Source organism: Nelumbo nucifera, chromosome 4, assembly GCF_055504915.1.
Source record: "Nelumbo nucifera cultivar China Antique chromosome 4, China Antique-T2T, whole genome shotgun sequence".
Taxonomy (NCBI): domain Eukaryota; kingdom Viridiplantae; phylum Streptophyta; class Magnoliopsida; order Proteales; family Nelumbonaceae; genus Nelumbo; species Nelumbo nucifera.
This window is the reverse complement of record NC_142652.1, coordinates 4,142,392-4,170,370: the sequence shown is the minus strand read 5'-3', so window position 1 is coordinate 4,170,370 and position 27,979 is coordinate 4,142,392. Positions and strand designations below refer to the sequence as shown.

At 40.7% G+C, this 27,979-nt stretch overlaps 1 protein-coding gene across 3 annotated transcripts; it reads right to left on the bottom strand.

Moving 5' to 3' along the window:
• Window positions 1-27,976, bottom strand: LOC104591780 (uncharacterized). Of its 3 annotated transcripts, XM_088904022.1 has the most exons (12): window positions 27,407-27,967; window positions 25,605-25,712; window positions 25,419-25,484; window positions 25,141-25,235; window positions 23,142-24,011; window positions 22,925-23,024; window positions 22,670-22,840; window positions 21,737-22,546; window positions 19,346-21,643; window positions 19,188-19,260; window positions 1,069-1,220; window positions 1-621 (listed from the first exon to the last, which is right to left on the bottom strand). In XM_088904022.1, exons 3-12 carry the CDS (start codon window positions 25,474-25,476, stop codon window positions 287-289), a joined length of 4,962 nt encoding a protein of 1,653 aa, XP_088760148.1. In that variant the 5' UTR covers window positions 25,477-25,484; window positions 25,605-25,712; window positions 27,407-27,967; the 3' UTR covers window positions 1-286. The 3 variants fall into 3 exon arrangements, with proteins under 3 accessions (XP_088760148.1, XP_010249099.1, XP_010249103.1); XM_010250797.3 differs by lacking the exon at window positions 25,605-25,712; XM_010250801.3 differs by lacking the exons at window positions 1,069-1,220; window positions 25,605-25,712 and having other exon boundaries at window positions 479-621; window positions 27,407-27,976.
• Window positions 27,977-27,979: the final 3 nt, after the last annotated feature.

The following is a 27,979-nucleotide window of genomic DNA, read 5'->3' as shown; positions in this document are numbered from 1 at the left end:
TTAATATTAAATATGACGAATGACGATTAATAATCTTTCATTCGTAAACTTCATTTTTTTAATTTTTAAATATTCTTACTTAAAACGCCTGTACAACAAAGTCTCACGCTCAAATTACAATACACTCCAAGGGGCTACCTTGATTGTCAAAAGTGAATCAGGTTATTGCCCACTGTCCCCATTGAGGGGGAAAAATTAAAACAAATGAAAGAATTTTCACCAGCAAAAATTCACATAACTTGTGAACCTGTACAATTTTATGAGAAGAAATACAAAATAATTGGGTTTAATCTTCGAGGCGTTGAATCTCACCCATCATGATGCGGTTGCTGGACACCTTGAAACCAAGGAGTGCAGGATCAATCTGCCTCCCTTTTTTCCCTTTCTTTTTGCCGCTTCTACTCCCTTGTGCGGAATCGGATGATTCTGTGGCTCCGGCCAAGGGATCAGAATCTGGTAGCACAGGTTTCTTGACAGTGCTCTTAAGCATATCTATGAATGAAGTCTCTGACACATCTGTATCACTGCAAGAAGCGGTCCGCCGGAAACGAATATCTTTCTTGCCAGATGTCAGACTATCGGAGGCCTGGGTTGCCGAATTCCCTCCAACTTTTCTACCCTCTGAAATTTTTACATAATGTGCAATCAGTCAAGTGAATAAAACGTAAGCAATATTTATAAACTGAGATCGGCTTCAGTCAGTGCAAGACCCGGGTGTTCGAACAGCCTTTACAGCGGGAACATCTCCGTACTTCTGTATTTTATTATAAAATACAGTAATGGCTCCACCGCTGGACGAAGGCTGTTTAAACAATGGAAGACTCTTGGGCAACATTCAACACCATAAGAACACTCCGGATCTGCTACCCACACCCGTACCCAACACCACCGCCGTGTATTGGGAACATCTCATAAGGGGGACATTTCCAATGCGCAGCTGCAATTACTCGTAGGTAAGGATGTGAGAACTACTCGTGGGTAGCAGATCCGAGCCCCCATAAGGAACCCAGTGCAACCGTATAATAACCGTCCCCGAAGGTACGTGGAGGAAAGGCTTGTTGAGCTTACCATCCGAGGGTGTCACATTCATCGGAGTTTTTCCTTTAACAGTTGCAATGGAAGCCAGTTCAGACAAAGCATCATGTGATGACAGAACCCGAGAGACAGGTGGACGTTTAGGCGTGGAGTTATCTAGCCCTTTGGACAAGATACAGGATACTCTGAAAAAAATATATATAATCCATAAACGATGCTGGATGTCAAAAGTATTTTTCAGTGCTCAATTATTACACGGAATTTCTTTCCATATAAGCAGAAATAACATCATAATAACTCCAATATCTCAGAAAAGCTCAAGATGAAGCATGGCGACCAATGATTAGAGGTAGAATCCAGTACTCGTCACGCTACAAATTAATTAAGATTCTGGGGCCGTCTGCTTAATTTCTACTCAATCTACTTCCATCTAATGTAGATTCATATGTTTACACACAATTTTACCTATAAGTCTCAACTGATTTCTACAAAAAAAAAGCCCCGCCCCAAACCCAAAGTATTAACCTGACCAGCTGGTTGAAGTGGATTGAACTAGAAGTAGCCCCAAATAAACGATGAAAACCAGCTAGTTCAGGCTTTGAGATTGAATTGCTCACCCAAAAAACTGGAAACAGGCCTTACCAAGGTTTGAAGCATGCGTTAGAGGTCAATGCGATGTGCAAAGACGAGCCATGAGAACACATTATCTTGATGTTTCCACATATAAAATATTACATATTAATACAATATCAAGTGCTAACCAATTTTTATGAAAACCAGACCAGCCCCAAATTATTTTGCCTAACCAACCGGACCCAAATAGTCACAGAAAACCCAGCAGGTTCAGGTGATTGTTAGATCAGCCAACCCACCACCAATTTTGAATCCCCTTCGATCACCACATTGATTATATTCAAATCATTAGCAATTTGAAATCCTCGTAAAGCTGCAAGCATTTCTGCCTTGAGAAAATGCCCAAACCCCACGGCCAGAAAACAAAGCTATCAGTTTACCTTCCATGTCTCACAAAACCCCTCCTATACCAGCAGAGTTCCTGGATTATCCGTGTTACTCCCATCAAAATTCAACTTCACATCAGGTGGAGGTAGCCAAGCAACACTTGTTCTTTCCTTTCTTTAAGAACTTGCAACTACTTCCCAGTTCCTCCATATATCATCAGGGGAAAACTGATCAAACAAGTGTGTAACAGCAATGGAAGAAATATGTTCAGGTGGTTAACACAAGACATTGAAGTTAAAAGTGGTATGGATCAAAAGAAGTGCCAACTCCATAGCTGATGGGCTAACAAAGCAAGGCATGAGAAGATCGCAGTGAGGGTTCTGGGAGAGGAAAAGTAACAAATGCACCGTTTTGGGCTTGCCGACTACTGGGTTTGGGTTGTTCTGTTTGTCCATCAACAAGCTTAAGCCACAGAAACAGAGGGTTTAATCAACACAAACATTGATTAAACCCTAACAAACATTAACTTTTTCAGCAATGGATAGAGGCTTTGTGGAGAAAGCAAAATGGAGGTCAGCTTTGAGGGTAGAGGCCAAAGATTTTCTCTTTGAAGAAATACGGATCAAAGGAAGAATGGGACTGAAAATAAGAGAACAGAAGAGGGCTACAGTTCTTGTGGAAGACTCAGACATGATTGTCTGGGTAAAGAAATATGTCTTTGATGCAGCAACTAAAGGGAAACAGACAAAATGGAAAGAAAAGTCCTCAGAGTCAGGTAGGAGGTATGTGATGGAGAACAAGGGGAATGCAAAGGGTGCATTCATATCTCTCACTGAATATTTTTCTAAAGGAAGGAAGCAGATGGTTTGCTTCCCTCAAGGGAAGAATGGCAAAGGATGGATAAAGATAGCTGGGATACTAACAAAATTCCTAAATAGAAGGGAATTGGAAAAAAAAGAACTATCGGAAATTGATGAAAGGGAACTAAGACCAGAAACTAGAAGACAGATCATGTATAAGGAAGAGGTACCAGAAAAGAAATTAACCATGGCAAACAGTAGGAGGGATCCTTCCTGGATAGCAGATGGAACAGCAGGAAAATGGGAAAGAACACTAGTGGTTGAAGCTGGAGGATTGGTGACAGATTGGTGGAAAGTTGCAGAACTACTGAAGCTCAAACTGGAGCTAAGAAGCACCTTCATCTTAACTCCGTTTGATTCTACTAAGGCAGTATTGGACCCTCTCGAAAATCAGGTATATGTTAGAGCATGTTGTATCCAAGATGTTCTGGGGACCTTTTCAGTCTATAAATGGTCTTTTTCTTCAAATTCGAAAGTGTTCTTAATGGAAGATAATGTTACTGTCCGAGTGGTTGGGCTGCCATTCCATCTCTGGAATCAAGAAACTGCAAACTTAATTGCTTTGTTGTGTGGAGCTCGCCTTGATGGTGTCTTCTGGGGAGATCTGCGAAGTGCAGCCATTCTACTGGGTGGAGTAAAACCAGAAGATATACCGAGGAAGGTGACTGTAATTGTGGATGAACTGTTCTTACCAGTTTGGTTAGTGTCCTCCATTGAAGGCAGGAGGAAGATGAAAAGGTGGAGGAAATGGAGTTACGTGGCAGCTTGAAGTTGGTTGGAAAAAAGAGACAAGGAAGTTTCACTGAAATGGAAACTCTACCTTTAGGCAGTCCAAAAGATTTGGGTCAGGAGACTATTAGGAGACATGTGACACAAGGTAAAGGTTTGACAACCAATAGAACCTTTGCTCAGGTAGCTGCTTGTGGTGCCAAACAAAATATATTGAATGATTCAAATGAAGGAAGGGCAGAGGTATGGGAGCCTCAGGAATATGCACGGGAGTCCAACCAGCAGGCCCATCTCTAAATTGTAATTATGGGCCCAGTAGGCCCGAAAAGTTAAGTGGGCTATGCTCAAAAGACCCAAGAGTGAGGGGGGCACGTGACAAGGGTGGCTCCTCAGGTAGACAATAAAATCCGTATACCATCGTCTTCCTCATGCCCTTTCTCTCGTTCGAACAGTTCAGCGAAGGTCTCCAGCTCATTACAGTGGAGACCCTCGAAGAAGATGCTGCATAAGGAACAGGAACACCGTAACCCCAGGAGTGTGAAGAGCAGTTAGGTTTTCGACTCTAATTCGGAAAGATTGACAGACGATGAAGAACTTTCTGATTCCGATTCAGATTTGGAAGAAACCATTAGCTTGGGAAGTATCGACCTCCAAAAGCCAAGAGATATACTAGAAGAGGGTAGCCTAAACACTGAACTGTTATTCCTAGAGGAGGAGACGGATTCGCAAGATTGTGGTAATATCAAAACGCAAAGAAGAGTGAGCCTTAGCAACAGAGAATAGATCTTTCCCAAACTGGGTATGCTATACAAAAGACAGGTGGAGTTGGGAACACTGAAAGAGGTAAGGCAGAGTGCACCCCGGCCAATAAACAAGTCCATTCCATATGTGCAGCCTAGTCAGGACATCAGGCCAGAGAGACAAGAATCAAACTTGGAGCCTTACCTAAGGATTCACACAAAGGGAAAGAGAAGTGAAGTTTCTATGACTGTAGAGGGTGAGGAAGTATTAGTTGTACCTAGTCCGCTTCCACTGCTGAGTCCGGAAAAGGGGAAGGGCCTAGTCCTGACTCCAAGAATTGATACCCAACAGCCGGTCCACATGCAACCATCTATGCTAATTCCAGGTAAGCCTGTCCATTTGGTTTTAGATACTAACTTGGGTTCTCTGCCTGTAACAGATGTCTTGGAATCCCAACCAGACCAACCAACTGGTAACAGGGAAGTGGCGATTGATAATGATGGAGTCCGATCAGAGAAGGGAGTTGGGTTGTTAGAAAGGAAACAAGAGGAGTTAGAATGGATTTGGGAGCAGATTTGTGCCCTGTTAGAGGAATATAGACAGAAGGAGGAAATGATAGAGGTGGCTCCAAAAAACCCTGAATCAGAGGCAAGAACCAATAGATTGGGGCAGGAATTAGGAAATAAAGGGCAGAATAGGAAGTCAGTGGGAAATAAGGGTAGGAAAAAGAAGAAAAAGTCTGAAGTAGAGAGACTAATAATGGACATTGAAGGGACTATCGAGTTCAGTGGCAAAGGGGAAAGAAAGAAGGGTTCTAAATGAAGGAACACTATATTGGAGGGCTAAATTCTTGAGAGGTAATGAAGATAATAAGCTGGAATGTAAGGGGTTTGGGTAGTGCCAGAAAAAGGAGATCGATTAAGGAGCTACTTAGGAGAGAAAGACCTGATGTTGTGATGTTGCAGGAGACAAAATTAGCTGAACTAGATAGAAGGTGGGTCAGGGAGATCTGGAAAATAAGAGGGGTAAGATGGTGCTCAACTCCGTCGTGGGGAGCCTCGGGGGAAATAGTAACTTTGTGGAGGGAGGACTTCGGAGAACCAGTAGAGGAGCTAATAGGAAACTTAACTGTATCCCTAAAATTCAGAATGGTGGAAGATGGAATTATTTGGGTGCTAACAAATGTGTATGGTCCAAATAATCACAGAGAGAGGAATGAGTTATGGTAGGAGCTTCATGGAATTCAAGGTTTGTGGGAAGGTCCTTAGTGTATGGGGGGTGATTTTAATGCAATAAGATTCACAAATGAGTCAAATAATCCTAGGCAAGCCATTACAACTAGTATGAGGAAGTTCAATGACTTCATAAATTCCTGTGAGTTACAGGAGCTTCCTTTACTACAGGCTACCTACACTTGGTCCAACTTCCAAGAAAACCCAACATGCTCAAAGCTTGATAGATTCCTATTTAATGAGGGTTGGGAGAGCCACTGGAGAGGTTTGGTGGCTAAGGCCCTACCTAGGATAACCTCTAATCACTACCCTATAGAAGTAGGACAAGAACCTCTTAGTAATGAACCTAGACCATTCAAGTTTGAAAATATGTGGCTGACACACCCAGACTTCTTGCCTAAGGTTAAGAAATGGTGGAGTGAAGAGATGAGAGAAGTGAAATGGGATGGGGTTAGATTCCACAAAAAAATTAAAAAGGTTGAGAGGCAAAATAAAGGAATGGAATAAGGTTCAATTTGGAAGAGTGGAGGAGGTAAAAGCTAGATTATTGGTTCAGATTGAGGAGTTAGATGCAAAAGAATCCCAAGGGATGATGGATGAGCAAGACAGAGAAATGAGGAGGAAACTGAAAAGGGAGTTAGAGGAGACTTTGTTAAGGGAGGAAATCTCTTGAATACAAAAATCCATACATAAGTGGATCAAGGAAGGGGATGGGAATACCAAATTCTTTCATGCTTTGCTTATGAGAGAAGGAGGAAAAATTTGATACTAAAGCTTGAGGTTGATGGTGTGGATATAACCTCTCAAGAGGAGGTTGCCAGTAGGATTGTGGATCACTTCAAATCCATCTTTCAAAGACCCTTAGAGAATCGGTTAATAGTAGGGAAGGAGAATTGGCCAACTTTGAACCAAACAGATAAGGGATGACTGGAAAGAATGATTGAGGAAGAGAAAATTAAACAAGCTGTTTTTTCTAATGGATAGGGCTAAGGCACCGGGTCCTGACAGATTTACAATGGCATTTTATCAGAACTGTTGGGACATAGTCAAAGAAGACTTAAGTGGAGTATTTAGAGAATTTGAGGATAAACATTTTGTGAGTCCTGGAATCAATGCCACCTTTATAGCCTTAATTCCCAAAAAAAATGATGCCAGACACCCCAAAGATTTTCGGCCAATTAGCCTAGTGACAAGCATCTATAAGATTCTGGCAAAAGTGCTATCTAGGAGGATCAAAGTAGTTCTCCCCTCTCTCGTTAGCCAAGCACAAGGAGCCTTTATACAGGATAGACAAATTACATATCAGATCCTTGTTGCAAACGAGAGTGTGGAAGAGATAAGGAGATCGGGCAGGAAAGGATTGGTTTGCAAACTGGACTTGGAGAAAGCCTATGACTTAGTGGATTGGAATTTCCTACTAGAGATGTCAAGAAGACGTGGATTTGGGGATAAATGGTGTAATTGGATAAGAGGATGCTTAAACTCTTGTCATTATTCAGTGTTGGTGAATGGGGTGGTTAAGGACTTTTTTCCAGCCAATAGAGGCTTAAGACAAGAGGATCCACTCTCCCCTTTCCTCTTTACACTTGTTGCTGATGTCTTTAGTAAGATGATCTCCAAAGCAGATGAGGAGGGCCAAATAAAGGGATGGAGAATAGGGAGCAGAGGCATTCCAGTAACTCACCTTCAGTTTGCTGATGATATTGTTATTTTCTGTGAAGGGAATGAGTTGAGCAAAGTGGAGAACCTTAAGATTTTAATAAGTACTTTTGAGAGGGTCTCCAACTTGAAGGTAAATTTTGATAAAAGTTGTGTGGCTGGAGTAAACTTGGAGAATAGGGAGATTGAATCCATTGCAGAATGCTTAGGTTGCAATATTTCTTCTTGGCCTTTGACATACTTAGGGCTACCCTTAGGAGCCAACCCTAAAGAAAGTAGTTTATGGGCCCCTATTGTGGAGAAATTTGATAAGTGCTTGGCAGCTTGGAAAAAGAATTACATTTCAATAGGGGGTAGGCTGACTTTAATTAAGGGTACACTTGCCAACCTTCCAACCTACTTCCTTTCAGTGTTCAGGATTCCTCCAAGGGAGGCTAAGAAACTGGAGACGAGAATGAGGGACTTTCTATGGGAACCAGGAGAGGTGAAAAAGGATCACTTGATCAGATGGGAGATAGTTAACAAACCAAAGGAAGAAGGGGGTTTAGGGATAGGGAACATAGTGCTAAAGAATGTAGCCCTTCTAGGGAAGTGGCTATGGAGATGGCCCCGAGAGAGAGAGAGAGAGAGAGAGATTATGGCATGAGGTGGTGGCAAGCATTCATGGTTGTGCTAGAAATGGTTGGGATTCCGGGATATCTCGCCGAGCTACCCTTACTACACCTTGGAAGGCTATACATGGTATTCTCCCTCGCTTCCTCAGATTCATCAGGTATGATGCTTGTTCTGGTAATGCTATTCTGTTCTGGGAGGATATTTGGGTGGGTACTCAACCCCTCAAAGATTGTTTCCCCTCGCTCTATTCCATTTCCCTTCACAAACATGAGCCAATTGCAACTTTTCTCCCGAGCCCGTTAAACCCCTTATCTTTAAACAGGGACTTTGGGTTTCGTAGAGGGTTAAGGGATGGTGAGTCGAGTTGTATTATTGAGCTAATTCATTTACTAGAATCCGTTTGCTTGGACCCCACTTCTTCTGATCAAAGGGTTTGGACTCCTCTTCCAAAAGGTACTTTTACTTGCTCTTCTTTTTCTAAAATCCCTTAGAAGTCTGGGCGCGACCTATTCCCCCAAAAATTGATGTATTCTGCTGGGAAGTCTTCTATGAGAAAATCAATACTTTGGAAAACTTGCAGAAAAAGAGACCATCGCTTTGTCTTTCCCCAAATTGGTGTTCCTTGTGTAAGGCCGAGAATGAGGATTGTTTCCATTTGCTTATCTCATGTTCCTTTGCTACAACTATATGGAGGTGGAGCCTCTGTTTATTTGGAGGTAGGTGGTCTATACCTTCTGATTTAAGCTTGTTATTCAACCCATCTGTCTTTGTTTGGCACACTAGAAGAGGTAAGGTCATGTGGAAATGTGCCAGGGCAGCCACTCTGATGGAGGTGGAGCCTTTGTTTATTTGGAGGTAGGTGGTCTATACCTTCTGATTTAAGCTTGTTATTCAACCCATCTGTCTTTGTTTGGCACACTAGAAGAGGTAAGGTCATGTGGAAATGTGTTAAGGCAGCCACTCTGTGGACTCTTTGGGAGGAAAGGAATGCAAGAATTTTCTTAGAGAAGGAAAGAGGGTTAGATGAAATGAAGGATTGTATCCTAACAAGAGCAATCCATTGGCTGAAAACTGTGGATATCTTTGATGACTTATGGAGGAATTGGCTAGTGATAGCTAACACTTCAACAAAGAAGGATAGAATTCTGTCAGAATGGATTCCGCCTTTGGAAGGTGTCATCAAGCTGAACTTTGATGGAAGCAACCAAGGCAACCCCGGGCCTTCAGGTATAGGGGGTATCCTAAGAAATAAGGACAGCAACATAATTTCCCTATTCTCAGGACCGGTGGGAATGGGGGATTCCACGATGGCAGAAATCCTTGCTGCAGTACAAGGAATTCAGATCGCCAACCAGCTTGGGGTGGAGCATCTCCTAGTCGAAGGGGACTCTCAGGTGGTAACAAGGTGGCTCCTAAACTTGATACCACCATTTGGGGCTACAAAGATCTCATCAAAAAAGTAAAGTGGTTAACCAGCAATATGAGAGTTGAGGTAAAATGGGTTAGTAGGTCTGCTAATTCTTTGGATAATGCTTTAGCCAAACGGGGGGTTTCTAGGGAAGATCTTTTTTGTGCTTCTATGTAAGTTGTTATTAATTTGGAAATCTGTACTTAACTAGCCCGGAGAGGTTGCAACTCGTGCCTTTCCTTGGGGACTTTGTACTTACTTGCACATGTTATCTGTAGATATATATTTAATAAAATATCATATACCACTATATAAAAGACATTATACCATATATAACTTCCAGGCTGGCCCATCAGCCCACATTATGTATAAATTTGGTATATAGAGACCACCACCTTTGGTCCACGTTATTGTCTATGGATAAAATACTCATGTTTGTGAGTATTTAGAGTCCAGACGAAATCTACTCTTGGCAAGAGTATGCTAATACACATTTTAACACCATAATCTATACAAGTATGGGAAACGATCTGCTAATCAGGTTTAGGAGAACTATTGACCCTATAGAAATGGAAAAATTTTCAACAATTGTTTGATGCCCCCTCCTATCCTTCTTGAAAAGAGCTCAAAATTTTTTATGGATATGTATTCTTGCATGGTAGGGAGACCGATTCAAAATATAGCAATGAGAAGGCATGGCAGCCTATCCTATGAAAATGTCCCTATGAGGGTACTATAAAGCAGTGTTTAGAAAATCGAACAAAACCAGCTGGTTGGACCAGTTGAATCGTGATCGGCCCCTAGATGGTTCAGTCATACCCCCAAAACTGCATTGGACAAAAAAGCAACCAAAACTGGTGACTTGGATGGTTGAACTGGAAAACCGGTGACCTGGTCCCAGTTTTTTTATATTTTGTTGCACATAAATGCAAACTTCTAAAGGCCATAACTTTCTACTCAGATGTCTGATTGGGTGATCTTTTTTATTTTGGATAACTTTTTGAGATCTATGTATGTTTCCAAGGTGCCAAATGCGTCTTGCCCCACAATTTTTGCTAACAAACATGTTTTTTCTTTTCTTTTTACTTCAAATATTAATTTTGCAATAAAAAAAATTGAAACCATAATAAAAATATATGTTATAGAAGAATATAACAATATATTTTGAATCTATGAATATAATTAATATTATTATATACATAATTATTTATCATATAAATGGCATAATATATAATATTATATATACAATACACACACACACACACACATATATATATATATATTACATCATCACGGTTCAATCCCAATTGAACCTCTAACCTATAAACCTCTCCCTTTTTCGGGTCAATGCCTAGTTTGGTTCTCTGAACATTGCTATAAAGATTAATTTTGATGCCTTGTGTGGATAGAATGGCTTTTGTTCAATTGCTTGCATAGTTAGGAACCATATTGGCAGGGTCTTGGATGTAGAGGTGTAAATCGAGTTGTGTCGCCTGTGGCTCGGCACGAACTTGGACTGGCCCGGCACGACGGTCTACGGGCAATGACAAGCCCGGCACGACCATGCAGACCATGCTAGGCCTAGGATTTTAGGTCCACGGGCCGGCACGGCACGACACGACCGAGCGGGCTGTGCCTCCCGCGGCCCATGGGCCAGCACGACCCACACACACACAAACACGCACACACACACACACACACACACACATATATATATATTTATATATTTTATATTTAGTTATATAATATTATATAAATTATAATTATATAATAATATATAGTACATAATATATGAATAAAATAAATATTTTTAATGTTATTATATTAATTTATTTAATTATTGCATATATAAGCAATTTTATACACAAAATTCATATAAAATTAAAATTTTAAGTTTTTTGTCAATTTTTTTAAATAAATAGCTTTGGCCCGATGCACAACCCAACTTGGCCCAAGGTTTGGCCCACGAGCCAGCCCAACACGGCACAACACGACCCCGCACAGGCCCAGGTTGTGGGTCGTGCCGGGCCTACCCCCGAATATTTCACTCGAGAGGGCGGCATGACCCGTGATTGCCCACGGGCCAGCACGACACGGCCCGTAAAAAGTGCGGGCTGCCCATGGGTCGTGCCAGGCTGCCCACTTTACACCTCTACTTGGATGTGAGAGCATATTCTATTAGTTTTGCGACCATTAATCTTGCTAAAGCTTGGGATGCTTAGGAAGCTCATATTGTTGAGACTTAGACAGGATCCCCTTAAAGCAAAAACTCTGCATACGCTCTAAAAGAATGGGCATCCAATAGGGCTATTTACGAGTCGGATTGGGTCAGTTTATTGGCATTTTTCCAACCGACCCAACCGGGTCAATTTACCTAGAAATGAAACCAAAATCGACCCTGTACTAAGTGAAACCGGCCTAGTCGGTTTGAGTCGGTTTGGGTCGGTTTTGTGAATGATTCTCTCGGTGTAGACCTGGCAAAAAGTTGACCCAACCCGCGAACCTGACCCAACCCAACCCGAAAAAGTAGGGTTAGGGTCTCATATTTAGCAACCCGAGTGTGAAAATGACCTGACCCAACCCGAAAAAAACTGGGTTGGGTCATGGGTCAACCCGCTGACCCGATTGTCAAGTCTAATTGGGATTATTTATGCATTGTTAGAAGTTTCCACTCTCTAATTTTTTCTATTTAGTCTTTACTTTTTATTGTTTACTCTTTAAATTGTTAACTGTTCAAGTTTTTATTTTATATTTGGAATTTTAAGGTTAATTCTTTTAATTTTGACATTTTTCATGTAATTTTTCTTTATTTTTTTAAATTTCAATTATTTCTTGGGATGACCCGAATTGACCTGTGGGTCAACTCTAACCTGAACATTTAGGGTTAGGGTCTAGCATTTGACAACCCGACCTGAAATTCAACCCAACCCGAAATCAACCCAAGATACCTTGATCGAACCCGATTGCCAAGTCTATCTCAGTGTGAACAACAAAGGATTCAACTCTAAGAAGCGAAGGCTGGATGCCTGGAAATTAAAAATGATTTGATGGATTAAAGCTGAAATTTTATATATAATATGTATATTTCCGAAATAAAGCTGATATATATATGAAATATATATTAAAACCGACACATATAATTATATATATAATATCTGAAATATATTATATATATAATATATATCTAAGTCGGTTTGGGTCGGTTCGGTTTCGGTCTTCACACATGAAAACCGAAACCGAACCGAACAATCGTTTTATGTTTCTTGTAACCCAAAACTGACCGGTGCTGAAGAAAAACCGACCGACTCGGGTTGGTCGGTTTGGGTCTTGTTATGAACAACCCTAGCATCCAACCAGGTTGTATACTATATGGTTTTCAAAGCCAGACTAGAAACGAGACCAATTTGACCACCAATTCCCAAGTCAAACGATCTGATCGTATGGTCCAAACCCAGGTCAGATGGTTTTGGGGTCTAAAACCAGACCTAGAGATTCGAGTCCAAAGATTTGATCCAATGGATCACCCTAAACAACACAATCCCTTGTCTCCTCCTTGCTTCTTTCCTTCTCAGAGAAAATTCTCACATTCCTCCATTCTGAGAGGCCAACTAGAGATGTAGTAGTCTAGGACATTTGCCCGCAAATACAGCTCTTATCAAGATTAATTTTAAAATTGGAGACAACTTCAAATCTCCTCACCAAATCATTTAGATTCCTCACCAAAAGTTGATTTCTTCAACTCCTCCCGTAAAGAAGATTATAATATCATCTGCAAACTATAGGTGAGTAATCAATATCATATCCCTTCCAATCTTCCATCCACTAATTCCATTCTCCCTTCGGCCATATAAATCATTCAACTAAAAACATCCGCTATAAAGGTGAATAGGAAGTGTGATAGGGGGTCTCCCTACCTCAAACCTCTACAAGCTGGAAAGAAATCTCTCACAATCCCATTGACCAGGATCAAGTAATGATAAGACTTAACACATCCAAAGATCCAATGATACCATCTCTCCCCAAATCCACAAAGTTTCATTACCTCAATTAAGAACATCCAATCCACCAAATCACAAGCTTTCTCGATGCCCAACTTATATACAAAGCCTTTTTTCTTGACCTTTTCATTTCTTCCACGCATTCATTTGCAATGAGGATTTGCTCAGTTATTTGTCTCCCCTTTACAAAAGCCCCTTGGTGTTCATTGATTAAGGTTGGGAGAACTGTTTTTAGCTTCAAGGAGAGAACCTTCGCAATAATCTTATACAAGCTAGTCACTAGGTTTTTTTTTGGGGAAAAAGGTAACGTAAAATTTATTGAATCAAAAGCAGCACATACAAGCTGAGATCAGTCCCAGAAAAGCATATTGAACAACTCAGCAATTACATACTCCACCAAGAACTAGAATGAAAAGCAACAGACAAATTACAATTTCTAAACTCCTCAGAAACTGACACCCAAGAGATTAACTTGCACACAGCTTTCTAGATTAAATCTTCTGGTCTTAGGCCTTATTACAGAAAATCCTACTATTCCTCTCGGACCAGATGGACCATAAGACAGCACTAGGAATAGTCTTCCACACACACTATCTTCCTTTTCTTGTTAAGCCCTTTGATGTTCTAGCAACCCAAAAGCTCCTTTACCAATCTTGGCATAGTCCATCAAGCTAGTCACTAGGTTGATAGATCTAAAACCCTTTGGATGGCTAACATCAGTCTTTTATGAGACAAGAGCTAGAAAGGTTGCATTTACCCATATATCGATGAAACACTCTTCTGCAAATTCATTAAACACCTCAACTAGATCATTTCTCACAATCTCCCAACAATCTAGATAGAAGGCCATAGTGAAGTCATCTTGCTCAGGGGCTTTAGCTCTATTCATTGAGAACACTGGCTTTATTATTTCCTCTTCTTCAAAATTCCATTCCAACCACAGTTGTCAAGGTGACACCCAGGCGACAAGGCGCCCTTGGAGGCTCACCTCGCCTAGTCGCCAAGAAGTTTTGTATATTGTCATATAAAATACTTTTATAATGTTACTTTTTTAGATTAAAATTATAAAGTAGACATTAATAAACAAAAATATTCATTTTTTGTGTTTATAAACTAATTTCTTTTTATTATTTGCTTATTTTTTAGGGTTTAATCAACACAAGCATTGCTAACTGCTGTATTGAACCCTCAAAGACTTGACTTAAACATGAAGTTTATAATTTTCTAAGAAAATTATGGATAGTTATTAAGGAAAGATGGTTATGGAACCTAGGGAACTACCCTAGGATATGTGGTTTTTACTTAAAAAAAATCCATCACCTAGGCGGGTGCCTAGGCAACTAGGCGACAAGGCGCCCCCTGTCGCCTAGCCTTGCCTTGGCGCCTTGAAAACTATGGTTCCAACCAACAAGCTTCTTTAGAATCCTAGATCCTAGCAATCTCACTTTGATTGGTTTTCTCCCGTCCTATCTCCAATTTAGCAACATAAATTCCTCTTTCTCCCATTTGCCAAGGCACGAAAGTATTTTGTATTGTCATCCCCTTCTTTTAACCACTTGCACCTAGACTTGTCTCCAATTGATATCTTCCCTTGGTAAGGTTTCTTTCAATTCTCTCTTTAACTTGCAACTCAAAGTTCTTTCTTTAGCAACAATAGTCCCATGTGCTTCCTTGTCATCTAATTCCTCTATTCTGGACACAAGATTTAGCTTTTACTCCTCTAGCGTTCAAAAGTGAGCCCTTTTCCACTCCTTGATTTATCCTCTCAATCTCTTTAACTTCTTGTGAAACCTTACGCCTTTCCAATTCACCCCTCCTAAATTTTCTTTCCACCAAGACTCTACTTTCCTCACAAAGTCCGGGGGTGTGAGCCACATATTTTCAAATCTAAAAGGGGTGGGGCCACTTAAAAAGGTTTCAGGACCTAGATTGATAGGGAAATAGTCTAAGGTGACTAAGCAAAGCTCCGGATACTAGATTCTCCCCATAGTTTCTCCATTCTTCATTAAACAGAAACCTTTCTAGTTTTAAACAATGGGGAGCTTCTTGAAAATTATACCAAGTGAATCTAGCTTGCATGTGAGGGAGTTCCTTCAGGTCACAAGAATCTATAAAGTCAGAACTTCCTCATACTAGTAGTCACCTATTGATTTGGATTACTAAATTCATCTGAGAACCTTATCACATTGAAATCCCCTCCCACACACTATGGTCCATCCCATAAACCCCTAACATCAAATTGTTCCTCCCACATTTCATTCCTTTCATGGTATCTATTTCGACCATAAACATTGGTAAGAACTCAACTAAAACCATCCCTCATGTTCTTAAATAAGGAAAATCTAGCAATCAATTCCTCTACAACCTCCACCACCTGGTCCTTCCACATGGTCACAATTCCCCCCAACGCCCCACAAGAGGGACTAAACGACCACCGAATTCCTCTTGAACCCTAAATGCTTCTGATCCAAAATCTATCCACCTCTAAAATTTTTGTTTCTTGTATCAAGACAATATCTGGATTTTCCCTTCTACGTAGACCTTTGATGATACTTCTTTTCCTCGCACTCCCCAAACCTCTAACATTCCAATTGATTAATTTCATAAGTTTGCTTTAATAAAAAGCCCATGTTCTCATCCGCATCTTCCATCTCTCTTTAATCCACTTTAATCTTTGTCTCCAAAAGATTTCTTCCCTCCTAACTAAGAGCTCTATTCTTGAGGAAAGTTTCAAAATTTTGACACTAAGAAGCTGGGATGAGCCAACTCTAACAGAAGAAAAGAGGAATTGGCTTGAAAGAGACTTTCAGGAGCAAGAGATAAGGGAAGCAGTATTTGATATGGATGGAGATACAGCCCCCGGGACAGATGGTTTTCCTTCTTTCAGATCTATTGGGATATAGTAAAAGATGATCTCTTGAAGGTATTTAAGGAGTTTCACTATTCAGTTGTTATAAACAAAAGCAATAACTCGACTTTTATTTGTCTCATCCCAAAGAAAGGACATGTCTTGGTAGTAAAGGATTTTAGGCCAATAAGTTTAATAGAAGGTGCGTACAAAATCTTGGCAAAGGTGTTGGCAAAAGGGACCAGAAAAGTCCTAGGAGATCTGGCCTCACCGAATCAGTTTGCCTTTGTGAAAGGTAGACAAATTGTGGACGGCATCTTAATAGCAAACAAAAGTGTCAAAGAGAGAAGGAAGACTGGTAGGCCGGCCTACTTGCCAAACTAGATCTTGAAAAGGCATATAACAAAGTTGATTGGGATTGCCTCATTCAATTTCTGAAACCGAGAGGTTTTGGTGTTAAATGGTTGCAGTGGATGAAAGGATGCATTAGCTCAACCTGGTTTTCAATCCTCTTGAATGGAGAGTCCAAAGGCTACTTCAAGGCAAGCAGAGGTCAAGATAGAGATGTCCTCTCTCCCCTTTTCTTTTTACTGTGTGATGGATGTTTTCAGTTAGCTCGTAGATAAGGCAAAAAATCTAAATTTAATAGAAGGTTTTGAAGTAGGAAGGTGCCCTCAACATGTCCCACCTCCAATTCACAGACGATATTTTTCTCTTCCTGGAAGCTAATCTGGAGAACATAATCAATGTGCAAAGGGTCCTGAACTGCTATGAACTAGTCACTGGACTGAGGGTTAACTACACAAAGAGTGGTATGGTGACAATCAATTCAATTGAAGTTCTTTTGGAATGTTTCAAGGAAATTCTGAACTGTTGAGTGGAAAACCTTCCCCTTACTTATTTAGGGTTGCATTCAGGTGGGAACCCAAAAGGTCCAAGTTTCTGGGAGCCGGTGTAGGGAAAATGTGAAAAGAAGCTAGACACTTGGAAACGTTGTTACATATCTAAAGGGGGGAGACTTACACTCATTAAGAATTCCCTTGCAAATCTGCCCATCTATTTCTTCTCAGTGTTCTAGATTCCTGCCAAAATCAGAGCATCGATTGAGAAACTTCAAAGAGACTTCCTTTGGGAAGGTGGAGGGAAGAAAAGAAGTCATCTAGTGAGATGGGCTCAGACCTATAAATCTAAAGCGGCTAGCTAGAGGGCTGGAAATTGGTCACCTGAAAGAGAAAAACACTTCTCTACTTGGAAAACGGTTGTGGAGATTCCCTACAGAGACAAACCCTCTTTGGGCAGCTATCATCACAAGTACGGGTTGGACACCAACGGTTGGGACTGTAACCTTCATTCAAACCAAGTAGCTTCATGAAGCCCTTGGAAAGGTATCACCTCAACTTATAACTACTTCTTTCCTTTCACAAGGTTTAAAATGGGCAACGGTCCACCCTGTAGGCAAGTTCTCTTCCAAATCTTTATTCAAGGTTCTGGTTGCAGAGGAGCAAGATTGTCACTTACCTTTCAAGGTCTGGTGCAACTACATCCCCTCTAGAGTGTGTTTCTTTGTTTGGGAGGCCTACCTGCATAAGATAAACACTTGGGAGCTGTTGCAAAAGAAGAATTTTGGCAGACTTTTCACCTCCCCTAATGTCTGCATTCCTTGCCTGAGAGAAGGGGAATCAATTGATCATCTTTTCACCCACTACCAGGAAACCAGGGACATTTGGAGCCATTTTCTACAGCTAGCTGGGTACAGTAGGGTTGCTCCAAATCACCTCCAGGACTTGCTCCATCAGTAGCAAGGCAAAGGATTGAGTAAAAGAGGTCAGGTGTATTGGCAAATAGTACTGCATGTTGTACTTTGGTGAGTTTGGGAAGAAAGGAACAACCGCCTGTTTGAGAATAAGGCTAATTCAAAGACTGATCTGATCTCTCACATTGCCTATCTTTGTAATCAGTGAGCTTCCAGCTCAGATAAGTTCAAAGGAGTCTCTATAGATGACCTTAACAGGGATGTTGGTTTTTTCCTTTTCCCCTCCCCCCACCCCACTTCCCCCCCCCCCCATCCACAGGGGCCCATTACTCAGGAGGGAAGAAACTTGGACTCTTAAGTTTTGATGGAAGTGCTTCAGGTAACCCCTATTGGAGGAGTATTAAGGGATGAAAATGAGAATATTTGCTTGGTGTACAGCAGACTGATAGGTATAGCTGACTCTACAAAAGAAGTGATGGCTGCACTTACAGAAATCTGATTAATCACCAGACTAGGCATTCAGAATCCATCCATAGAGGGAGACTCAGCTAAAATTATAAAGTGGTTAGGAAGACAGGAGGCTGGGCCGTAGAGACAGTCATTTTCTGACAGAGGCAAGGGATCTACTGGCAGCTTCAAACGCAAACCTGTGCTGGATTGCAAGGGAACTCAATGCTCTTGCAGATGGGTTAGCAAAATTAGGTGCTCTTTTAGAAGCTCTGTACTGTGATATGATCCCTCCTGTGTAATTTTCAGGGGTCAGATCCCTGTTGTTTGTTTTCTTTGTACACCCACTTGTGTAGCCCTCTCTTTTCTTAATGAAATCAGCTAACTTTTCTCCAAAAAAAAAGAAGCCCCTGTTTTCTGCAAATTCCTCGAGGTTGAGTTTTCCTTCTTTCACCCATGCCACTAAATTCTAAATAGCCCTCGATAATAATAGCAAAGGCTGGATAATAATAAAACTTAGAATATTATGATATGATCACATAAACATAAGCTAATAAATGCACTGCCCCATGCATATAAATAGAAGACTAATAAATGCACCTCCCCATGCACCCACAACCACCCTACCCCACCTCGGACCCAACAACACACACAGACATATAAATAGAAGACTAATAAATGCAACTCCCACAGCATGTTCGTATGCATACAGACATGTTAACAAATCAATATTTCTATTTTCATGGACTGGGAAAATTCCACACACACAACACACAAACAAATCAATATGTCTAATTTCACGGACTAAATTCTTAATCCACATGCTTATTAGGTGCATTCAGGTCAGGTCAGTATCAGAGGTCAGAATCAGAATATGGCTACAAAATGCATATAACCATTACCTGTCCTTGGTCATGTCTTCACCAGCAGTGTTATCTAGTCCCACCTCATAGTTGTACGGCCCCACATTTCCACCTGCAAAGCGCCATAAGCCCACAATTATTCACATGACTTAAAATGCAATACAACCAAAGGAAATAACAATGCTACTTAAAATTACCAGAGCTGCCAAGCAAAGGATGCCTGATGGATTCATTAACTGGGAGCTCCCCACGATCTATGAATGCCCCTGTTGTTTGTTCAGCTATGGTTTCCTGAACCTCCACAGGCTTATTAGTTGCAACCTTACTTTTTGGAACACGCTTCTTACCCTTCTTCCCCTCCTTTGACTCTAAGATATCCCTATCTGTAGCTGATTTATTGGAGTCAGTAAAAAAGGACTGACCAGCCTCATTCTTTCCCAAAAAAAGCTGTTCTTCTTCAACCAATGCACCAGAATTAGACCTAAGGAGCAACCTCTCGTTGCTTTCCAAACTGCTAGATGATTCTTCCATACCCAGCTTTACCAACCGATCCTGCATCATATTGCCTGAATTAGAACAATGTGAGCCTTCTGCAAAAGAATTGCTTAGACCCACTTGTTTCTCTGTCAGGTGATTGAATGGAATATCTGAATAATTTGATCTAGAAAACAACCAAGGGGGTTCTCTTCTTTCATATGATGATGTAGGGGCACTATCACCCACTTCTAATGACTGGCCAGACTGAAAGCCCAACTTCTGATGAAGTAAATCCATCAATGCCCTCTTTGAAACTTCCTCACTTCCATCAGCTGATACCCATGAATTAGAATCATCAGGTGCCAGGTTAACTTCCAGTTCCCTCTTCTGCCGCTCTGCTCCAAGATGCACTTGTTGAACCCTAGCTTCTACCCAACTATTTGCAACCTGCTCATCACTTTCAGACCAGTGGCTTTCCATTGTATCCAAATGTGAAGAACGAAACTGGTTAGGAACTTGTGACTGATGAGACAGCACTCCTGAAGAAAACGACCCAACTTGAGCAGTTGAGTGCATTTGATTGTGCTGCTCATGAATATCAGGACCTTGAGCATGAACCAATGCATTTACAACATCCAAGTTCATCCCAGGAGTACCACCAGGCAAAGGCATTGACTGATCAAATGGCAATGAGCTGGGCTCATAAAGCCCTCTCTGCAATCTCTCTTGTACTGCAAGGTTCCGCTCTACATGCCCTACTTGTTCCCCATAGGAGGAAGGCCTCTGTTGTCGCTGGTAAAAATCGAAGGTACCAAATCCTGCAGGCTGGGATTGATGTGGATTAGTGCCACTCCGGACCAACTGACCAGTTTCATCAACTGACCAGACTCCACCAATACGTCTATCATCCTCCAGTCCTCGCTGCTGCCTTGATGCCATAGAGAATTGCCTTGCCTGAAGCTGCTCTTGTTGAAGAAGCTGCTGTTCCAAAGTAAGCATCTGCCCATGCTTCGCTCGTGATAGGATCTCCAGCAGATCATTGTGATGTTCCCTCTGTAGGCTCTGACCAAATTTTGCTTGGATAAGCTGCTCTAAAGATGGATCAGGATGTCTAGGAGGAAGAGATTGTTGCTGCAATTCATGTAGAAGGTGTTGCCTGAAAAGAACCTGATCAAGCATGCCATTAGCTCTAACTGGATCAAGATGTGACTGCACAAAGCCAGGATCCTGCATCTGGTGATGCAGCAACTGTTCAAGTAGCAACTGCCGAACTTGTGACTGCTGCTGCTGCAACTGCATTTGCTGCTGATGATGAAGTTGCTGCTGTTGCAACTGATGCTGCTGTTGGAGCTGAAACTGCCTGTGGTGTTGTAGCTGAAATTTCAGAAGATCTAAATCAGTCAGAGGTTGACTCATTGATTGCTGATGGTGTACAGGATTCCGGCTCTGAGAAAGAGCAGAACCCGGCAATTGCTCTAGAACTGACCCATTCAAACGCAAATGGTGATGAGGAGACAATAGATTTTGCTGCCGTAGCTGTTGATTTTGCAACTGCAGTGTCATTAAATGTCCGGCTGGATCATAGTGGTTGGGTTCTTTTTCCATTTGCACCAAGTGACGAGCCTCAAATGCATCTTGATGTAAATTGGAGTTAAGTGTATTCCTTCTATAACCATCAGACCATGTCTCTCCAACAAGAGGCCTATCAGCCATTGCACCAAATGAGTTCTGGTTGTGACTAGAAAAATCTGTTTCTCTTCCAACAATGGGGTTCACAGGTTGGCCCTGATCACCAATGCCTGAAGACATGTTTGATGATTGGGTACGCCTCAAATGAGCATCTTCAAGTTCAGACCAAAGCAGGCCAAAGGGATGCAACCTGTTGCCCATAGATTCTACCGATTCATTTGCAAGGTAAGGGTGGCTGGTGGGATTTGTTAATGGATCATTAAGGGTACCAGAATGTCTCAGAATTGGATTTCCACTGCTACTACCAGGTCTTCCGGAAAAGACAACTTCTACAGGAAACAGAAGAAAAAACCATGAGAAACATGAAACCAAAGGATATATAAAAGAACAATAAGAGCCACATAACTAACTAGATAACTAACCCTCATCTTGAGCAACAAAGTCATGAAAACTTTGACCCTCGGAATAATGGGACTCCATTGCATCTTCACGTTTAGATACTCTTGACTGAGTATGGTGACCAGGAAGCTTCTCAAATTCAGATGAAGCCCAGCCTTGGTTATCCATGAGAACTGAACCAGTAAAATCAGCAGCTAATGGCAAAGTAGCCACAATGCTGCCTCCAGTGACATCAGATGGATCTGGCTTGGTAATGGGAGCACTGGAAACTAACCCATCAGTAGATTTTAGGTGTGGCATTATTTCCCCAAGCTCTTGAAAAGGTGTTCCCTCTGGGGCATCTGACAGACAAACAGGTAAGTCAGTCCCAAAAAACCCCTGTTCAAACCATGAGATGATGTCAACACCAAGAAACGGTCCCTGGATCTCGCCTTGGGGATCACGGTAGTACAAACTTAATTCCTCAGGTGGTATACCCCTTTCTAAAAGATTTGCTTCACCATTGCTCTTTACATGCTGCTCGTTGCCACTTGATGCCTGCTGGAGAGATGACAAATCAAATAAAGAACTTGCATCATCAGGAAGCTTGGTACTGATATCAAAAGAAGCAGATGACTGAATGTCATCAAACTTCAGGTGCTTCAACACAGCAGAGTCTTCTGATTGCCAGTTTTCACCATTTTTCAACACAGCCTCATGGCAACCACCTCCAACCTCTTCAATCCTGCAGCAACTGTTACTCTTTGAAACTAATGAAAATGAATCATCAGATTCTATTCCAGCTGTTGTTCCCAATATATCGTGTCCACCGTTTTTAAGATAAATGTCTCTCCCTGCATGTACAAAGTACAAACATTTCTTTCAGATATTATGAATAGGACAACGAAGCTAGACACTGTCAACTATACAAAATCTATCAGGAGTGGGTTGAAGACCAAAAATAAAATTTAACTCACCATCCAATATATTCATCTGTGACTGTGAGGCACAATTATCAAATGCTCCAGTCTCATTACTTTGATAAGCATCATCAATCACAGCTTTTGAAAAAAAATCATTAGTCTCAGCATTGCTGATAGAAGGAAGTATTTCCTGTTTGCTGTCAGTTGATGACACAATTCCAGTGCCTGAACAAAGAAAAATTTATGAAGATTGAGGTAAATATGACCAACTAACAAGACAAAATCTTAGGTAATTTCAACCTGGATTACCTGTGACATTCTCATTTGATCTAACGATCTTCTCCTTAGAAGAATTATATAATACTCCACTGCCAGTAAGTTTCCCCTTCCATATATCACTAAGGACAGCCTGCTAGCACCAGGTGAGTCAACCAGGGAGAATAAAAGAATGAAGTCAACAATAAAGAATAACAGAACAGAATAAAACATCACTCCAGTAAATTCATGGCATAGATACAAAATATACCTCCTCTTCTGCATCAGGTGCAACAAAAGCCAATGGCTCAATAGAGTTCACTTGTGTTAATGGGGGTACTTCTTCCAGCTCATAGGGTATGGTGTCAAAAGATGAAACAAGTTTTTGCTTACGGTATATGTCAAGAAGTTTTCTTCTGGGATAGCAAAATGTATCAGCAAACAAGCCAGATTTTCCCTGTACATTTTCATTCTTATCTACAGGAGCACCAATAGGACCTGAAGAGGGAGGCCTGCTAATTGACAGACTTCCAATAACATTTGCCCTCCCTCTTCCAGGAGCAAATCCCACATTAGAACATTCCACTCGTCCTCGATCCAACCCAAATCCTGGTGCAGCACGATATACAGCTGATGCACCTGAATGAACTTCTAGCCGATGGCGTGGCCTCCATTTATCATGAGAATCAGTTTCACGCTCAGAAGATGCACGATTGTTACTTACAAATGACTGTTTGTCAGCATGACTATCTTCCTTCTCACCATCAATTCTTTTTTCACTGCGAGATTCTTTCTCCTTGTCTTCTGGACCCCATCTTGATGACCATTTGCTGTCTCGTCGTGTTTCATGCCCAGAATTACGACTATTTACATCATGCCACCGATCCAAGGCTGACAAGGCTCTGTTCTCTGCAGATTCTCTTGCTGAAACAGTGTCAACACGTCGATCTTCTTTCCTACGGTCTCTTCTACCAAGTAAGCCAGTTTCTCTCTCCTCTTCACGCCAACGACGACTACTCTCAATATCAGGAGTAGTCCTCCTCCAATCCTTCTTGTCCTGAGGTCCATCCAAACGCCAACCCTCTTTTTGAACAGGAACTATGGAGCTTCCAAAAGGCATAGAATTAGCTGCCCGGGAATCCTGTCACATAAAGGAACAAAAAAAATTAGTGACATAAACTGTCTAATAAATAGGCCTAACAAGCTCCAACATTGGAATCAGACCCGCATACATCAAAATCCAGAAATAAAAGAATCTAGTTAGCTTGTGGACAATAGATGGATGCAAAGAGACTTGGTAATTTCAACAATTTATCAGAGCTAGATCCTTGGTGCTTTTTTTTATTAATCTAGATCCTTGGTTATTAGAGAGCATATAATGATCCAATAGGTCTATCAGCAAATGAATCACCCAGTTTATTGGACAGGGGATGCAGAATGGAAGATAAACGCCTCGGGGTTCACTGGTTCTATTTTAGCTTTTCTGTTATCATCTTTTTGGAGTTTTTTCCAATATTGTGCCCCTGATCTACAATGTATTATTTTCACTATTCTGACAATATATTAATAGATTTCTTTTTTTAAAAGCATGCATTAATAGATCTCCCAATTACTGTCACACATGCCCCCAGAAAAATGAAAAGAATAGAGGAGTGCAGTTGGCTTCTTCCAACTGCCAATTCTCAGATTCCTATAGCATTCATCAGATGGTATTTTCATTCTGACAGATCCAAAATAACATATTAATCATTTGATATAATTTAGCAAATTTGGCTGACTTTTGAGATGTGAAGCTCAATCATGGATCTTTATTTTGGAAGCAAAGTAACACAAAAGGGGGAAGGAGAATAAAACTAACCATATTCTTTATGGATCTCAGAAAAAGAAAACCAAATTGAGTGGAAAGGCATGACAAAGAACAGGCAAGCAAAAATAATAGAAAAAAGAGGATGGACTGCTTTGTCCATTGACTGGACAGATCACCAGTTAAACCATCTGGGTCAACAGGTCAACCCATGGCGTCGTGACGAGAAAATTTTCAGAAGAAATAAAACATTATAAAAACCCAGCAACCCAGTAAACAGATTGAGTGGGTCAATAATTCAACCATCCAGGTCGATGAGTCGTTGACCAAAGCAAAGATTTTTTATAAAATAGTGAGATATAGGTTGATCCAAACAAAAACTGTGAGCAGCTTTCTCACTTTATCTTCCCAAGCAAATACAAAATAATATATTTTTGTACATGAATACAAGTAAAGAAATTTGTACCCCTGATGGGCCGGAAGGTCCTGTCTTAGTCTCACTTGTTTTGACATAAAGCCATTGCGGAGACAAAGGTATACTGCTCTCTGACATTACCTGATCTGCAATATTTACCAAATAAACAACCACTGTAAGCATTAAACATTTCCATAAGAACAAAACCCGCAAAGAGAATAAGTTAGGTAAGACATGCCAGAACAGGAATAAGTATGCTGATGGAAGATGGTCATGTTTCATTTAAAAAGGGGGAAACTGTTTAAGATGTGACAGAAAAAAGATACAACCTTTGGATTCATCAAGAAACCCCATTAGCACCTTGTCTTCGTCATTTCCTCCAGACATATCATCATCTAACATGGCATAAAATATATGAGAACGGGAAAAACCTCCAAGTTAGTTAAGTTCAATTAAAGTACAGAAGTTAGCATTGAAAAATGCCACAAACCAGAGGAGGGGTGCAAATTGGGTACCCCGTTTGGAAATTTTCTACAGCATCAGGCAGCATTGAGCCTGGGCCCTTCCAAAATTTAACAAATGCTCAATCCAGGACCACCCAAGTTGCACCCCAAAATCGGAAACTGATCATAAAGATGGCAGAGAAATAAAAATCACAGAAATGCACATTGCTTATAGAGAGAGTGAACATGGAGGGAAAAATGATCCTGAGATTGTACAGCTTCAGTTACATAAGAAAATTGACAGAACAATTTCAAGTCTATTCAAACACTACTGGCACTGGCAACCTGTTTACCATTTCCTGCTAAGGACCAAAGTCATGCAACAAAACTTACATGCAAAATCCTAGGTGAAAGCAGAACTCGCAACAAAGTACTAGTAATAGAAAATGTGTTACACCATACATAATGAATTCAATGAGAACAGCAAATTTTTGCATCTACTTACTAACTATTTTCCTTATTCAAACAGAAAGTTTCCAACTTACCAAAAGTGAATGCCTTCAACTCCAGAAAGATCAGTTAACTAAAGACAGAGGGATCCAACATCAAAATTTAAATAAAAAAAAAAAAAATCCAGAGTTTGAAATCCATCAAACTTCAGACTTAGGGGCTATTTGATAACATCTGAAGTGGCTGAGGTGAATCACTAATTGTTTTTTTTTATGGGAAATAAGTGATTAAGGAGATTGTGAGCTCCTTAATTATTTTATCGCTTAATTATTTTATCGTTTAATTATTTTACCCACTATAAGATAATGCAAAAAGTCATTCAGGTCAACCACTTCAGTCATTATCAACATTCTCTCACTATAAATATGGAGAAAACTAATAAATTTAAATAAGAAATGGATTCTGAATGCCAACTCACTGACCAATTTCCTTATTATACAAAAAGAATGTCTTCAACTAAATATCAAAATGATGATGATGATAATAATAATAATAATAATAACGCCCAATCAAAACAAAGACAGAAGCCTCTCCATACAAAAGGAATTCCTGAGTTCGAAAGCAATCAAAAACCAGGCTCAGTATATAGTATGATGAAAATTTTCCCCAGGTTATCAGTATTGGATTGTAAAATCTAGCAACTAGACAAACTTTTTAACAACATCTAAGTCAGCTAAGCCTAAGTCCAATGTTGTCAATAGGCGGTGCCCATCAGATAATCATATTGAATGATAAATTATGTGTACTAAAAAGCCAAAACCAATTTACAAGCAAAAAAAAAAAGTGACGGAAAGCATAAATAGAAAAGTAAACCATAAACGTGACGAACCAACGAAGTTCCTTATCTGAAGGAATGACAGGGGGGACCTAGATGTTGTAACACTTTTCATCCTAAACCAACTGACATTCGACAAGAACTTAAATTTATTATTGGCGTTTAGGTATCTATAATAAAGTCACACTGAAAAGTTCTGATCCGATGTAATGTAACATCAGAAACGAAACACGAGGATCATATATCGTATTATAGCCGAAACCCTAGAACTCGATCCGTGTAGTCAACAAACAAAACAAAGCCAAAACTAGCAGCACACGACCTGATATCCTCCAATAAAACCCTATATTATGATCGATAATATGACAGATTCACAGCACAAGAAATCGAGACCACAGAAACAAATGGTAATAACAAGAGAACAAAGCAATCGCCTAAAAAGAAATCCACGGGCTCCAATACATCAGATCGAACAACAATTACTTAACAGTAACTTCGCAACAACTAAATTCATCAAATTGACGAATCATCGTAACCAAAAAATAATAATAATGGATGTCAAGCATCAGCGTTCAAGAACCCTAAGTACCTTTGGAGGTCCACGGCTCATCGGAAGTTTTCAATGAGAGAAGATCCTCTGATAGGTCAGCCTTGCCTTCAGCCATCGTTATACGAAACGTCGGATATCACAAACAGAAATTAGAGATAGAGAAAGAAGTCCAATTAAGGCTCCACGAAACCACTAGATAAAAAGGAAGGACGAATAAACAGGAACCGACGGCAAAAGAGACTTCAGCAGGTGTTCCGCATGGCGCTGAGAGAACTCGGTAAGATCAAAGACGAAGGTTTAAGGTTTTCAGGTTCTAGGGTTTCGAAACTTTGGTTACAGCGGAATTACAGAGAGAGAGAGAGAGAGAGAGAGAAAGAGAGAGAGATTTTGTTGAAAGCGAGCGAGGGAGAATAGAAGAGCTGAAGAGGGAAGGGTTTGGGTGGTCCGAACAGCGAAACGAAGTGTGTTTGGTTTTTCCCTGGGAGCTTAAAAATTAAATAGATAACATCAAACTTAATTCAATCATCCAATGGTAAACCAGTAAGGTAAGGATACGTTTTTCGTCATTCCTGTGTGGCCCAATGAATTATGAAGCCCAAAAACAAATAGAAT